Source organism: Plecotus auritus (assembly GCF_963455305.1).
Source record: "Plecotus auritus genome assembly, chromosome: 4".
Lineage (NCBI taxonomy): Eukaryota > Metazoa > Chordata > Mammalia > Chiroptera > Vespertilionidae > Plecotus > Plecotus auritus.
In genome coordinates, this window is record NC_137775.1 from 126,614,711 (window position 1) to 126,631,816 (window position 17,106).

The 17,106-nt window shown below is 37.7% G+C and overlaps 1 protein-coding gene across 4 annotated transcripts in view; it reads left to right on the forward strand.

Moving 5' to 3' along the window:
* Positions 1 to 17,106, forward strand: part of AHCYL2 (adenosylhomocysteinase like 2) — a 191,118-nt gene that overhangs the window by 166,263 nt on the left and 7,749 nt on the right. For all 4 annotated transcript variants that reach the window (XM_080664133.1, XM_080664134.1, XM_080664136.1 and 1 more), the window contains exons 7-12: positions 566 to 672; positions 2,001 to 2,117; positions 5,970 to 6,033; positions 6,529 to 6,617; positions 9,177 to 9,247; positions 13,120 to 13,214. In XM_080664133.1, the coding sequence (XP_080520259.1) occupies positions 566 to 672; positions 2,001 to 2,117; positions 5,970 to 6,033; positions 6,529 to 6,617; positions 9,177 to 9,247; positions 13,120 to 13,214 (543 nt within the window). The remainder of the gene's footprint in view (positions 1 to 565; positions 673 to 2,000; positions 2,118 to 5,969; positions 6,034 to 6,528; positions 6,618 to 9,176; positions 9,248 to 13,119; positions 13,215 to 17,106) is intronic.

Genomic DNA, 17,106 nt, shown 5'->3' on the forward strand with positions numbered 1-17,106 from the left:
ATGTAATTAATAGAAATATCCTCATATCAAATTTAGGCTTTCTGAATATTTACAGTACATTCAAGAACTAGTGGGTCAGGCCCTGGCCAGGTAGCTCAGTTGGTTAGAGCATCTTCCCGATACACTAAGGTTGTGGGTTCGATCTCCAGTCAGGGCACACACAAATAGAACAACAAACCTATGTTTCTCTCTCTCTCCCCCTTCCTCTCTCTCTAAAATCAATAAATAAAAAATTAAAAAATAAGAAGTAATGATTTAGATAACCACTTGAGTTATTAGTCCATAAGAAAATCCTCATTGTATTGCTGTGTATTTTGCTTTATTAGGTGAAAGGTCATTTGGCTATGAAAATTACAGTTGGTTTTTCATCCCTCATTGTCTTTTACTACAGTCTAATGACTGTTTTGGTCATCATTCTGGCTTTAAGTTACTTTACATAACCATGTGGGAAATTTGAAATATCTGTAAATGGACAATTGGAAATTGGGATACAAGACCCAGAGAAGCACTAGGAACATTGAGCCTTCAGCAAAATGAATGACATTATTGATGCTTATTATTGCAGATCTTGGATGATGGAGGGGATCTAACTCACTGGATTTATAAGAAGTATCCCAACATGTTTAAGAAAATCAAGGGCATAGTAGAGGAGAGTGTAACTGGAGTTCATAGGTAAGATTTGGCATGGACATACCTGGTTTTATGCAGCCTAGACATACATTCTTGTAATCACATACCTGTAGAATACATTAGGTTAAAAACTGGAACCCACTGTGAGGTAATGAGATCTGAGTCTGCACACTTGTTTTTTTTAATTAACAACACAAATAACAAACCTAATATAGTGAAGGTGGGGATGGGTAGGGAACAAATGTGGTCCTCATGTTTTCTAGTCATTGTAATACAATGACTGCTTATCTTTTTTTGGATGAATTCATTTATGCAATAGATATTTATTGAACTTCTACATTGAACCAGGAACAGGTCTAAGAACTGTGCTAGGATCTAGCACTAGGCAAAAGAGACAAAAACCTGGGCCTTGATACATTCTTACGTAGAGAGCAAGGATTTGGGGTCCTTTTTCTCAAATGAGCAATAATTTCCTGAGTAAAATTGAAATCATTTCTATTTACTATTATTCACCCAGAAAGAACTGAAAGTATGAAAATAAAAGCTTTAGGGAAGTAAATTCTGAATAACCATCATCACTGCTTCAAAATTCTGTGATCTTTTTGAATACACAAAACTATAGGCTAGCCGTAGTTTCATGTTCTTAGAAAGAGATGAATTTTGAATAAAACACCTGGTTCTGATACTTAGTCTAATCAGTTTAAATAAAACTCCTATATATAGATATGCATATTTATAGATATGTGTATTGAGATTATAAAATTGAGACTGTTTGAAAGTTAAAATTATTGCATTAGAGTAGTGGAACTAAAATAGTACTTAGCCGAAACTGGTTTGGCTCAGTTGGATAGAGCGTCGGCCTGTGGACTGAAGGGTCCCGGGTTCGATTCCGGTCAAGGGCACGTACCTTGGTTGCGGGCACATCCCCAGTAGGAGGTGTGCAGGAGGCAGCTGATCGATGTTTCTTTCTCATCGATGTTTCTGACTCTCTATCCCTCTCCCTTCCTCTCTGTAAAAAATCAATAAAATATATTTTAAAATAAAATAAAAAAATAAAATAAAATAGTACTTAAAGTTAATTTTTTATAATTAAAAAGGTGAATAATATTAATAAGCAATTTTAAAATTTATATTTTAATTCTTATAATGTAGAGGTTGGTTAATGCCTTCTGGCTAACGTCTTTATTCTAAGCTATATATTCTCTAGGAAGATATTCTTTATTTCTTTCTATATACCTAGTAGGATAAACTACTCATGTCTCACGCTGTCATGCCTACCTAGTCAACATATTTCTGGAACTTGATATGAACTGACAGAAGATTGCAGTATCTCATTGTTTTATGTTCTTTTTTATTCCCCTCATTCTCAGGCTGTACCAGCTATCCAAAGCTGGGAAGCTGTGTGTTCCAGCCATGAATGTGAATGACTCAGTCACCAAACAAAAATTTGACAACCTCTACTGTTGCCGTGAATCTATTCTTGATGGGTAATTTTTTATTATCTTTGTGATGAGCTTGAGTTGTTGAAGTGAGGTCCTCAGTGTTTTAGGTTTGAAAATTATTCATGTAGCACCTCTGAATCTATCATCACATCATACTCAGATTTTATAACCCAGAGCTACCATTGCTATGACTATTAGAAGCAAATCTATTTTATATAAAATAGATTAGCCCCTGTCTATTGATGGCAGTTTTTAACTTGGTGACTCTAACAGGCCTGAGAGTAACTAACTGAAGTCATTGTAAACATGTAAGTATCTTTGATGGTTTGGGAAAGGTTCCTGATGTTTCTATTTTAGGTCATATTGCCAGTTCTTAAGCTCCAACTATCATATAATTCTCTCGCCATCTGGGAAGCTGTGGTGAGCAAAGAGTCAATTCTCAGAGGCATTTCTAGTTTCTCAAATCTGTAATGATTTCAAGTCTGACAAAATCTACTTAGATATATACCAAATACTCTGTTGTTGAAAAACCCAGTTTCTGTTTCCACACTTCTGCCCTGACATAACTTCCTTCTTGCTGGGAAGACTCAGTAATTCCCTGTCTGAAACCATTAAGTTGTTTCCATCATATATAGGTTAATGGGAAAGTAAAAAAAGGGCCTGTGGGTCACATTACCAACAAATCTGGACCCAGGCAGTCTGCAACACTACAGGCATTGGTGAAAGACCTTGGTTTGACTATTGCTTCTATAATTTATTAACTGAAAGGCTTTGGACTAGTTATTTAACCTCTCTGTGCCTATTTCCCCATCTGTTAAACGGTAACAGTAAGACCAGCTTCATAGAGTTATTGTGAGGATTAAATGAGCTAACATATGAATCCTGATATTCAATGTTAATTCCTTGCTCTTCTTTCTAGAACCCTGTACGGAATTTACTGTACAGTAAATTCTAAGATTGAGTTAGATCTTAGGGGAAGCTTTTTACTTAGAAATCTTTTTTTGGGGTGGGGAGTGTTCAATGCAAATTTGAACTATTATTATTACTCCTTTGAGTCAATAGTATTATCAGACACATTGGACATTTAAATGAATTCTCAATCTATCAGTCTGTTTATAAACTGTTCCTAGTTCTGTCCACATTTAAGTGTTATTGTAATGTAAGTAGACTTGGGCCTGATAAAATTAATAATAATCTGGCTAAATACACATTAAAGTATTTATTCATCCACAGCTAAGTATCTTGTAGATTTTTTAATTCTCAAATCTATGAGCCTAAAATCTGACTATACTGGGTTCAGTAAAAGATACATAAAGGTACCTACACTAGTTCATAAAAATGGAAGAGTACCTTCTAAGCAGTGTTTACCTGGTGGGTAAGAAAGATTCTTTAATAGCGATGTGTAAGAGAGTGAAATAAGATGCAAGTAGTGGAACAGAAGTTAAGGTTAATGAAGAATTAGGAAACCAACTATCTGCCAGAAAACCTGCTGAGTAGTAAGAGCTTATTGGCACCTTCAGGTGATGAGAAACTTCCCAGTTGGGTCATGGGCAATTGTCCCTCTCAGAGGAGGTGAGTGCAGGAGGAATTAAAGGAAATGTAGTTATGCTCCAGGGAAGGCTGCAATGGAACAGAGAGGACATTCAGCCCAAAAGAGAGTTCATCTGAGGAAAGGATTAGTGATTGAGCTTCTGGAGTTCTAAGAGCTGGTTACACACTGCACCATAAGCTTTGTGGGAATGGCCCCACTGACTCCTAGAGGACACTTTGGTAATTGGTCTGCAATGCCAAAAAGCAGTGCAAAAATTTTTTTCTGATGCTAAAATTGTGTTTATATTAAACCAAAAATGTCTGAAATACTCATTCCTCTTATAACATTTTCAGAGAAAAAGGAAAACAAAACACAGGAGGCAGGAAAGGGTATGGGGTGCCATCATGAGTCTTTTGACCAGGTCCCTGCAAGGATCCCATAGGACTCAGCATCACTTTCTCATTTCATCTGTCATCCAACTGTCATTTCTTGTCTTCTGGAGACTGAGGTTCCACCTGATAGGAAGACTAAGAATATCCCAGATGTGGTTTCAGATCATAAAATAGATTGTATTCCAGGAACCCTTCTAGAGAATCCTGGGGCTAGAAGAATTAGAAGTAGGAGGCTTGATATGACTCATACACCACCAGAGAGGTTACTCCCGACTCCTTCCAAACCACCACCCCCCCACCCCCGCCAAAAAGGTCCTTCTCTGAGGTCTTTTCTACCCCTTATTCTCGAACCTTAAGGCAAATGTGGGTCCCTAAGATGACAGGGAAATCACTACCTAACTGGAATCCATCTAGGTCTGTCAGCTTATCATTTGCAGAGTAGCAGTGCTGGTGAAGTTTCCTTCCAACCACACAGTCATTTGTAGTCAGGAAAGACTACAGATAGTAGTTGGGAAGAGAGGCAGAAAGGCCTGAGGGTAGTCAAAGCAAAGGAGGCTCAGAAATAGGATCTATTGATTTTCCTTGCTGTGTTAGCCCTTCCGGGACCATTCTCCGAAGCTCTGACTTTTGAATATGGTAGTCCAGCCAGACTAGGCTTACTCTTTCCACTCAGGAATTGCCTCTGCACTTAATCGATATTTATTGAGTTTTATTCGGGTTTAGGGAGTTATACTGGTTCCTCTTGAGTGGAGCTGTCAAATCATCAGAAAGACAGGATTCCTACTTTGCCTTTGGAGCATTTATAGGCTCTTCAATAGCAGAGGTTAACAGTTAGATCAGTGAGTAGAAACATCCACAAATATTTGGAGTAGCTGTCTATCTCAGAATAGGCTACTTTTACTTGAAAACCTTCTTCTGCGTAGCCAAGGATTCCTAGAGAAGGGAGACTGATTGGACCTAAAAAGAAACCAGAAACTGCTCCTCCAAGTTCTTCCAAGAGACCCTAAAAAAAAAAAAAGGACCTTTATTCTAGTTTGTAGAGAATCAGAGATGAAGTAGAACATGTTTGAGAAGGAATCCGCCCCGGAAAACTCACTATCTCATGTAGTCGGTGTTGGCATGTTTCAAAGCTCCTCTCCATCTTGTCCATCACCCTCCCTGTTGAATTAATGTGGGACCTGTTGGCCATTATGATACTACTAAATGTAGTGCTGATCTATCAGTGTCTAATTCAATAAGCTAGCATGTTTTCATTAAGCCAGATATTCCAAATGTTGTATAATAAATTCAGGATGTCCCAAAAAGAATGTATACACATTTTAACAGCTGATAGCTCAATTGATGTTTTTTTCTTTTCAGACTTAACCCACTGGAATTAATAATTATTCAAAGTATGTATACATTTTTGGGGGATACCCTGTGTATATTGCTTTTATGTTTAAAAGTTACTTTGTAGCCCTAACCGGTTTGGCTCAGTGGATGGAGCGTCGGCCTGCGGACTGAAGGGTCCCAGGTTCGATTCCAGTCAGGGGCATGTGCCTTGGTTGCGGGCACATCCCCAGTGGGAGGTGTGCAGGAGGCAGCTGATCGATGTTTCTCTCTCATCGATGTTTCTGGCTTTCTGTCCCTCCCCCTTCCTCTCTGTAAAAAATCAATAAAATATATATTTTTTTAAAAAAGTTATTTTGTAGTCTATAGCTGCTTCCCTTCTGCACTACTTCCAAGACAAGGGAATAAAAAGAAAAAAAGAAAAAACAAAACTCACAGATGCAATTGATAGGATAGCATGGAGTGAGAAAATACATATTTTATTAAACCTTTCTTTCTAGTTATTAAATATTTTATCTAGGATGAAACCAGGCTTTCTTTCAAAATAGGAAAAAACACACCATGAAACATGAAAACAAGGAACCCAATCTAATCTCAAGGGAGAAATGAAAAGATTTTTCTGATGTAATTTTCCCCCCTCACTAGACTTAAAAGGACAACAGACATGATGTTTGGTGGAAAACAGGTGGTGGTCTGTGGCTATGGAGAGGTAAGGTTTACCCTTTCAATTATGTTTACCTTTTCAATTATGTTTAAGATGTATTTTGCTAAAATAAACTAGAATTTCTCATTTGTATGGACATAAGAGTACATTCATTTATCACTTTAGATGGGGGAGTGGGATAACTTTAGAGACTCTCTGGTTCAATTACAATGTTTCTTTTTCCCTCTTCATTTTTGCCATTTTTTCTTAAGTTGATTTTCTGACTGTTCCAGTGTACTCTTTGTGATGTTCTTTTAGCTTGAGTTTTTATTATGAATCATGACTGTGGGTGTTTCATATGCACATGCATGTGCTAAGCAGGAGCGAGGAGTTTGTTTATGAACTGCATTCATTTATTTGTTTTTCTTATTTTTCCCCAAGCATGAATCTATTCAGTGAAGTTCCTTTGGGGGCGGAAAGTGGGGTACACTTTACCAGAAACTTTGAGAAACTGTTTTCTCGTTGACTTTCCTTATTATGTGTACTTTCTACCATTTTCAGGTGGGGAAGGGGTGCTGTGCTGCCTTGAAAGCCATGGGCTCCATTGTGTATGTGACTGAGATTGACCCCATCTGTGCTCTTCAAGCCTGGTAAGGGTACAAAAGGAGACGTGCCTTTCCCTCTACACTGCCATCTAGCATGTGATCTTGTAGCTGCCTCAAAGAATGGCTTGGTTAATACACATTTTAACTTAGAGGGGCCCAGATCCTGAAAGAGGCTGCCATTAACTAAGCACCTATTTTTCAGAGATCAAGGAGCTCTGCTCAGAGAGAACAAAGACGATCAGAGAAGCTAAAATTTAAAATTCCTATGGCACTACCCCCTGCCTTGACCTAGAGAACAAGTAGCTCCTTATTTTCTCCATATAATCCTCCTCTTTTTGGAAAAAAATGATAAAAAAAGAATCAGGCTGGTACCAGGTCCCTTCTCATATGATGCACTGAAAAGAGCACTTCTACAATAGTCCTCCCAAAAATGTATAACCTAAATCTAATCAGAAGGACACAGCAGACAGATCCAAATTAAGGGTAAAATCTGCTGAGTGAAGGGTGTATGAGAGATGTTTGTAGTATTCTTACAATCCTTAAGTTTGAAATTATTCCAAAATTAAAAGTTTAAAAAAGAATAGTTTCTTTACCATCTGTAAAATATGGGTACTCTTACCTACCTCAAAGTGTTGTGAACATTCAGTAACGTAATTATATATTTATTATATAATGTATAATCATATATAATAGTCATATAATTATAAAAAGTACAGAGCTTCTGCCACATAATAAAGGCTCACTGAATGGTAGTTATTATTAAAATTGTCTCTTGCCACCCTCAACAGGTTGGAAAAATCACTGTCCCTGAAAACTACTGCGAAGCCCCAGTGTCTATAGCCTGGGTTACCCACCCAGTCTTTACCATTAATCCTCCAGAGGAAAGTGCCCAGGATAGAATGAGGCATGACATAAAGATTTTATTACAACCATTCCTACCTGTCCTACTATTCCTCACACATCCTAGCCATAAACCCACAGATTTCCCCAACAGAGTTGTTGGTTTTCTCTGAGTCAGGGATCCAGCACCCGAAGGAAATTATCACCATTCTAGTCCTTTCAGGGTTCATTAGAGAAACCTGAACCTGCTTTAATAACTCACTGATATACTGATTCAAATTATAGACACAAACTGATCATTTACAATATATCAGGTACTATGCTCTGTGCTAAGGATGAATAAGATGAATAAGTGAATGAGAGAAGACAGGTACACAGACAAATAACCACTGTTCAGTATAGTAAATGCTATGATGGAGGTAAACAGCACATGCTCCTTTAGGAGCACAAAAGAGAAATATCTAACAAAAGAGCAAGGAGGTAGGGTCCAAAGGGGTGTCAGTACAGTTGAGTCTTGAAACTTGTGTAAATGATTTCTTAGTTTGGAAGTAAATTCCAGTTACCAAGGAACGAGAGAGTACAATATATTTAAGAAGCTTGACGTAGCTGGTCTATAGGGTAAATTTGGGAGGAGTATATCTGAAATAGGAATCCTATGTCAGGATAATCATATATCAGTATAAGCATTTAGGTCTTTTCCTGAGAGCAGGCAATCTCACTGGAGTATTCTAAACAATGAAGTTACATGATCCAAGTTGCATTTAGGGAAATCCACTCTGCAAAATGAATTAGAGATTGGGCCAGGAGCTACTGTAGTAATACAGGCAAAAAATAAACCTGAACATAAGGCCAGCATGTATGGCAAGGAAGGGACAGATTCAAGAGGTTTTAAGGAAGTTAGGTAAAAGATTTGGTGACAGCCTCAATTAGGAAGAGGCAGTAGGCTCAGACATTCTAGTTTATTTGGCTTATATAGTTGAGTGAACAAATAATGCTAATAATCAATATAGACAATATAGAAGAAGAAATAGAGTTAGGCACGTGGAGAGAGAATGAGTTTCTTTTCAAACACAGTAAGTTTGAGATCCTTGTGGGGCATCTAGGAAGAGCTATCTAGTGGATAATTTGATCCAGGGCTCTGAAGTTTTGGAGATATCTAAGCTAAAGATATAGATGTGTAAATCAGCCACCTATGAGGGTTCATTTATAGCCAGGAAAAGGTATGGAGAAGTGCTGAGAGAAAAGAGTACCCTACCGAGTACCAACATTTAAAGATTGATGAGATTGGAGGAGCAATCAGAAAAGTAGGAAAACTAGGATAAAACAGTATGTATTCCAAGCAGTATATAGCTTTAAGAAGACAAATGATGTTTAATGTACTAGAGGAAATCAAGTAATATATGACTCTAAATAAATTTACTTTGGCATTCAGGAGATGATTGATCTTGGAGAGAAGCAGTTTTAGTGGGGAGTAGGTTCAGTGTTAAAATGGCACTTTATAGAAACTTAATTGAGGAATCCCATGCTTAACATTGTCTCCCTGTTATCAGGAAGAATTAGGTTCCAGTGATGCGAAAAAATCTTTTATTTCTGTCTTGAATGAACTAAGGAAATGGTTTGAATTTTCACTGCTAAGAGCAGTCCAGCTATTTCAAGAAATGACAGTGTAGGTATCAAAGCCAACTTGGTAATAGCTTTTGAGGTTCTGTAGCAAAAACCTCCCAGCTGCCTTTTAGCTTCATTGATCATGCTTTATTTCTACAGTATGGATGGATTTCGACTGGTGAAATTGAATGAGGTCATCCGACAAGTGGATATTGTTATTACCTGTACAGGTACGATTATAACATATAAAATGGGTGGCACTTGAGAATGCCTTTATGGAACAAATGAAAAATGACTGAAAATGTTCTGAACAAAACCAAACTTAAAAGCCAGAAATAGCAGTTTACAAAACCAGTCAATCTTTCACATTCTTCCTACCTCTTTAGAGCTTGACCAAAAGTATGCCTTTAAGTCATTCATAGAGGAAGGTTTCTTTCCATCTCTTTGTTCTATATCTCCATTCATCTTCAACCACCTACGAGATGGCTAGAGATGAGTTTTGTTTGGGAAGCCAGATCTTACATTTATACATTTGATTTTTTTTATTTTACCTCCAAAAGTGATGTATATTTCTCTATAGTCCCTATAATTAAAGCAAGGCTGAGCAAAATTCATAGAGAAAGTGGGAAATGTAGTTGTGTTGATTCCCAAAGAGGTAGATTTTGAGTTTTAGAGAGGAATATGCAGATACGGCTAGTTTTCTTGGACTGAGATTTTATTTTTATGTTAGAACCATAAACTGTTGGAACATTGGCTTTCTTTTATAATTGTATCTTAGAGGGGGAAAATCAGAATATTTAAAAATGAAAAAAAAAATATATAGGCTTAAGAAGAGCTGGGGGCAGAGAAGAGGGACCACAAGAAACTGTTCTTGCTTCACATCAATCCATTAATCTATTTTTTAAATAAATTTATTGAGATTTAATTCACATATCTTAGATTTCACCCATTTAAGAGTATAGTTCAATGGTTTTTTTTTTAGCAAATTCATAGGGTCATACAACCATCACCACAATCTAATTTTTTCAATGATATATAATCCACATATGAAAAAATTCACCCTATATACTGTTCAGTGATTTTTTTAAAATGTTTTTATTGATTTTAGTAAGAGGGGGAGAGAAGAAGGGAGAGGGAGAGAGAGAGAGAGAGAAACATAGATGAGAGAGAAACATTGATTGGCTGCCTCCTGCACACCCCCTACTGGGGATTGAGCCTGCAACGCAGGCATGTGTCCTTCCCGGCAATCGAACTGGCTACCTCTCAGTGTGTGAGACTACGTTCAACCAACTGAGCCACATGGACCAGTAGGTTTTCATTACCCCCGAAAGAAACCCTTACTATTAGCAGACATTCCTCATTCTGCCCTCCACCTTAGGCAGCCAGTATTCTCTCTGTCTTCATAGATTTGCCTATTCTAGACATTTCATATAAATGGAATCATACAGTATGTAGTCTTTTGTGACTGGCTTTTATTTTTATTTTTTTACTCAGCATAATGTCAGTGTTCACCCATGTTGTGGCATGTATCAATATTTCGTTTCTTTTTATTGCTAAATAATATTCCATTTTAAGGATATACCACATTTTACTTATTCATTTATCAGTTGATGGACACTTGAGTTGTTTTCAAGCTATTAAGAATAATGCTGCCCTAACCGCTTTGGCTCAGTGGATAGAGCGTCGGCCTGCGGACTGAAGGGTCCCAGGTTCGATTCCGGTCAAGGGCATGTACCTTGGTTGCGGGCACATCCCCAGTGGGAGGTGTGCAGGAGGCAGCTGATCGGTGTTTCTCTCTCATCGATGTTTCTGACTCTCTATCCCTCTCCCTTTCTCTCTGTAAAAAATCAATAAAATATATTAAAAAAAAAAAAAAAAAGAATAATGCTGCTGCCTGGCTGTCGTGGCTCTGTGATTGAGTGTTGACCTATGAACCCAGAGGTCACAGTTCGATTCCCAGTCAGGGCACATGCCCGGGTTACAGGCTCATGCAGGAGGCAGCCCATCAATGATCCTCTCTCAACACTGATGTTTCTTTCTTCTTCTTTTTTTTTTTTTTTTTTAATATATTTTTATTGATTTCAGAGAGGAAGGGAGAGGGAGAGAGAGATAGAAGCATCAATAATGAGAGAGAATCATTGATCGGCTGCCTTCTGCACGCACCAGGGATCGAGCCCACAACCCAGGCATGTGCCCTTGACCGGAATCGAACCTGTGACCCTTCAGTCTCCAGGCCAATGCTCTATCGACTGAGCCAAACCAGCTAGGGCTCAACATTGATGTTTCTATCTCTCTCTCCCTCTCCCTTCCTCTTTAAAATCAATAAAAATATATTTAAAAAGAAAAAATAATGCTGCTGTTACTACAGAAAACAGTGTGAAGTTTCCTCAAAAATTTAAACTGCCTGATCCAGCAATTCCTATCCCAGCTTTTTTTTTTCCCCATGTTCATAAAATATTTTTTTCATCCCTTTTCTATTAGTCTGTATGTATCTTTTGATTGAAGTGAGTCACAGCATAATTATGGGTCTCGTTTTCTTATGCATTCAGCTACCATATATCTTTTTATTGGAACATTTAATCAGTTTGCATTTAAAGTGATTATTTATAAATACATAGTTATTGCCAGGGTGACCCAGCAATTCCACTTCTAAGTATATATCCGTAGAAACCCAAACACTAATTTGAAAAAATATGTGCAGCAGCAGTTCTCAACCTGTGGGTCGCAACCCACAGGTTGAGAACCGCTAGCGGGGTCGCCTAAGACCATCGGAAAACACAGATATTTACATTACGATTCATAACAGTAGCAAAATTAGTTATGAAGTAGCAACGAAAATAATTTTATGGTTGGGGTCACCACAACATGAAGAACTGTATTAAAGGGTCGCGGCATTAGAAAGGTTGAGAACCACTGACTTAGAGGGTATTATGTTAAGTAAAATAAGTCAGACAGAGAAAGACAAATACAATATGACTTATATGTGGAATCTAAAGAACAAAATAAATGAACAAACAAAATAGAAACAGACATATAGAGAGCAAACTGGTGGTTGACAGAGGGGAGGGGTATTGGGAGGCTGGGTGGAAAAGGTGAAGGGATTAAGAAGTACAAATTGGTAGTTACAAAATAGTCACAGGGATGTAAAGTACAACATAGGGAATACAGTCAATAATATTGTAATAACTATGTATGATGCCAGGTGGGTACTTGAAATATTGGGAGGGGATCACTTTGTAAAGTATATGAGTATCTAACCACTATGCTGTACACCTAAAACTAAAACATATATTGGATGTAAACTGTAGTTGAAAATAAAATAAAATAAGTAAATAAAAAGAATAATGCTGCTGTGAACATTGTGTACAAGTTTTTGTGTGAACATGTTTTCAGTTCTCTTGGGTATATACCTTCAGGTGGAATTGCTGGATCATACTATAACTCTACTTTTAACATTTTGAGTAATTGCCAAACTTTTCTAAAGTGACCACACCATTTTGCAATCCCACCAACAATGCATGAGAATTGCAGTTTCTTCACATACTCGCCAGTGTTTGTTATTACCTGTCTTTTTTCATTTTAGCCATCCTAGTAGGTGTGAAGGTTTTGATTTGTATTTTCCTGATGATGTTGAGCATCGTTTCATGTGCCTATTGGCACATCTTCTTTTGAGAAATGTCTATTCAGATCATTCGCTCATTTTTTAATTCGGTTACTAGTATTTGTCATTTTATTATTGAGCTAAGAGTTCTTTATAAATTTTGGGTACAAGTTCCTTATCTGTTCTATGATTTGCAAATATTGTCCTGTTCTGTGGGTTGTCTTTTCACTTTCTTGGTGTTATCATTTGTAGCACAAAAGTTTTAATTTTAATGTAGTTCAGTTTAGTTTTTCTTTGGTTGCTTATGTTTTAGGTGTTATATCTAAGAAAGCATGGCTTAATCCAAGGTCAGAAAGATTTATTCCCATTTCTATTGAGAGTTTTATAGTTTTAGCTCTTACATTTAGGTCTCTGATCCATTTCAAGTTAAAATTTAAATATGGTGTGAGGTAGGAGTCCAGCTTCATCCCTTTTTATGTGTCTATCTCTTCTGTTTTTAAGGTAACAAGAATGTGGTAACCAGAGAGCACTTAGACCGGATGAAGAATAGCTGCATTGTTTGTAACATGGGACATTCCAACACAGAGATTGATGTGGTAAGATCAAGCAAGTCATCATTGGGGGCTTTTTCTTTCCTCCTGGCCAAGGAACAAACTGGAAGAAGAAAGAGCAGGGTCACCAGCCACCCTAAACATGACTGTCCTGGCAGAGCTGCCCACAGTCTGTTCACTTACTAGCTCTGTGATCTGTGCTTGTAGATAATATGAAGCTTCTTTGTCTCAACTTAATCATTTAAAATGATTGTTTTCTTCCACCCAAGCTTGATATCTGTTTACACTGTAAGCCATTTTATCTTATGTTTACGATTGAGAGCTGAGTTAATTCAGTATACAAAAACAATATAGTAAATGTGAGTCAGTTTTTATAAAATGGTAGTCAGTATTCTGGGAATGTTTAATTTTACCATAAAGGTAAAATAGGTTGGTTTAAGGAAACAAGTCAAGGAAGAGAAATCTATGGGCTGGAATGAGAACATTGCTTAAGTTTGATTGTGTCTGTCAAATACTATGGTTTCTTTTTCTCTCTCCCTCTTTCATTGGGCTAAGTCTCCCCTTAACTGTTTTCCAACTATAGTAATTGGATCTCTAGGTGCCACAATCAACTCAGTAGCACTTGATTCTCTAATTTTATTATATTCACCCTAAAATTTTCAAATCCAAAATAACACTTGGTCCAACTAAGTTGCCCAAGTAAGAGTTAATAGAAGTGTTATTTATTTCTTTTCAGACTTACCAAAGTATTTCTCAGTGTGACTTTCACTCTGTTTTTAATATTTTATGGCATTTTTCTGGCACAACTGTATTTCTCTCTGGGTAAATGGCTCAAGCAAAGCATGCTTTTATCTCCACTGAGGGCTGCTCTGATTGAGCTTCAGCATTGCCAGGTAAGGATCAGTTGATATATTGAGAGCCTGTTGGATAATATCTATCTTAAATGGTTTCTGTTTTTAACTCTGTGCTCTATTTTTTTTTTATTTATAAAAATAGCTGGACAAACAACCTACCAAAGCCATTCTACCCTTGATGTTTTTGAGTGACATGGCTCCATTACTGTGTTTTACAACGATATTTTGCTTATGAATCATTTAGTTAGTTCTTTTTGTTGTGGTTGTGGTTGGGTTAAGTTTCACTTATGTGCCATACTGCCCCTTTAGTAAATGGTCTAAGATACTAATATTTCTAAAACTGCCTAGCACATGATTGTACTTTTCTGGATTAATCTGCTTAGAGAGCCCCCAAATGGAAAAAACTTAAGGGAAGTAGTAGTAGTCCTGTTCTGAGCCTTAATGAGAAATTTTCTGATTAAGAGAAGGAGAAAGGAATTTTCCCTTCTAAACCCTCAAGAAGCACTGAACTGAAAAGAATTCCAAATGCAAACATGCATTTTTATATTTTTACTTTATCTCATTTCATTCTCTTGATCACCTCATGAGGCATTATTCTTGTCCTTGATTTTTAGTTGGAAAACTAAGAAGTTAAGTACATTATTCAGTCAGTCATACACATTGCTTTAAAAAAATGAATTTAAAACACAAAATCTAGGACTTTTTACTTCTAGGCTAGTTTTTTGTTTGTTTTGTTTTTCTGCACTATTACTTCCTCATGATTTCCAAATTAACTTCAAATCATGATGGTGATCTCTCCTCTGAAGGCAGCCCAAACATAAGTAATCTCTCAGGATAAAGGCCAGAAGACTCCTTACCTTTAATCACAAACATTTATAGTGATTGTTACATGCCAGGTGATGTCTAGATTTTTGGAATCAGTGAACAAAACAGGCAAACATTCCTGCCCTCACAGAGCTTACTTTTTTTTTTTTTTTTTTTTTAATCCTCACACGAGGAGACTTTTCCATTGATTTTTAGAGAGAAAAAGACAGAGAGAAACATATGTGAGAGAAACACATCGATTGGTTGCCTCCTGCATGAGCCCTGACCAGGGCCCAGCCAGGGAGGAGCCTGCAACTGAGGTACATGCCCTTGACCAGAATTGAACCCAGGACCCTTTGGTCCACAGGTGGATGCTCTATCCATTGAGCCAAACCGGCTAGGGCTGGAGCTTACATTTTAGAGAAGAAAATAAAAAACAATAAACATAATAAGTAAAATGTATAGTATGTTAGAAGACAAAAGCACCATGTAACAAAGAAAAAGTAGAGCATGGTAAAGGTAATCAAGAGCACTGAGTTATAATTTTATTTTATTAATATTTTTATTGACTTAGAGAAAGGAAGAGAGAGGGAGAGAAACATGCATCAGATGCCTTTTGCACACCCCCACTGGGGATTGAGCCCGCATCCAGGGCATGTGCCCTGACCAGGAATTGAACTAATAGCCTTTCGATGCATGGGACAATGCCCAACCAACTGAGACACACTGGCCAGGGCATAGAGTACTGAGTTATAATTTTAATTAGAGGAGTCAGGTATAAGCCTCATTGAGAAGGTGATGTTTGAGCAGACTTGAAGGAATTAGTCATGGGTTTTTATTTTTTTTATTTTTTATTTATTTATTTTTTTTTTAAATATATTTTATTGATTTTTTACAGAGAGGAAGGAAGAGGGATAGAGAGTTAGAAACATCGATGAGAGAGAAACATCGATTAGCTGCCTCTTGCACACCTCCTATTGGGGATGTGCCCGCAACCAAGTTACGTGCCGTTGACCGGAATCGAACCTGGGACCTTTCAGTTCGCAGGCTGACGCTCTATCCACTGAGCCAAACCGGTTTTGGCAGTCATGGGTTTTTAGGTTAAGAGTATTTCAAGATGAAAGAATAGTCAGATAAGTGCCCTGAGGCAGGAGGGTGCCTTGCCTGTTTGAGGATCAACAATGAGGCCAGAATGGTTGGAATAGAATGAGAAAGGGGCAGGATGAGGTCAGAGAGGTAATGAGCCAGACCTTATAGGGTCTCATAGGCCATTGTAAGAACTGATTCTATTCTGAGAGAAATAGGGAGTGCTGGTAATATTTATAACAGTCTGACTTCTATTTTCAAAGGATGCATTTTATTTTTAAAAGATCACCCCGGCTTCTTGTTTAGAGTAGGCCTAGTTTTACAGGTATTGCTAGGTAGCCTCTGTATCTTCCAGGTACACTAGCCAAAGGCCATTTCTCAGTTCTTTTTGTGCTTTTCTTAACAGAGGGTATATGACTAAACCAAATAGTCTAGAAAGGGAGATGCTCAGAAGGGCTTTAGAAAAATTAAGTTCCTCTACCTTTGATGGAAGTGTCATAGAGAATGTAAAATGAAATTTAAGGAAATAGCAAAATCAACTAATAATTGAAACCAGAATGTTCATTCGCTATTTAGCAAATTTGTATTGAATGCTTGCTCTGCTCTGTGCCAAGTGTTTGTCTGAAGAATAGCAGAGAACAACAACATGCCTGCTCTCCTGGATTTTATATTCCAATGTGGGAGGCAGACAATAAATAAATAGACAGTCGCCCTAGCCCCATGGTTGGCAAACTGCGGCTCGCGAGCCACATTCGGCTCTTTGGCCCCTTGAGTGTGGCTCTTCCACAAAATACCACGGCCTGGACGAGTCTATTTTGAAGAAGTGGCGTTAGAAGAAGTTTAAGGTTTAAAAATTTGGCTCTCAAACGAAATTTCAATCGTTGTACTGTTGATATTTGGCTCTGTTGACTAATGAGTTTGCCAACCACTGCCCTAGCCGGTTTGGCTCAGTGTGTAGAGCGTAGGCCTGCCTGCAGACTCAAGAGTCCCGCATTCGATTCTAGTCAAGGGCACATGCCTGGGTTGCGAGCTCGGTCCCCAGTAGGGGGCAGGAGGCAGCCAATCAATGATTCTCTCTCATCATTAATGTTTCTATATCTCTCTTCCGCTCCCTTCCTCTCTGAAATCGATAAAAATTCACTTTAAAAAAATAGACAGTTATTGTCAGTTAGTGCCTAGAGTTGAAGAAAAAC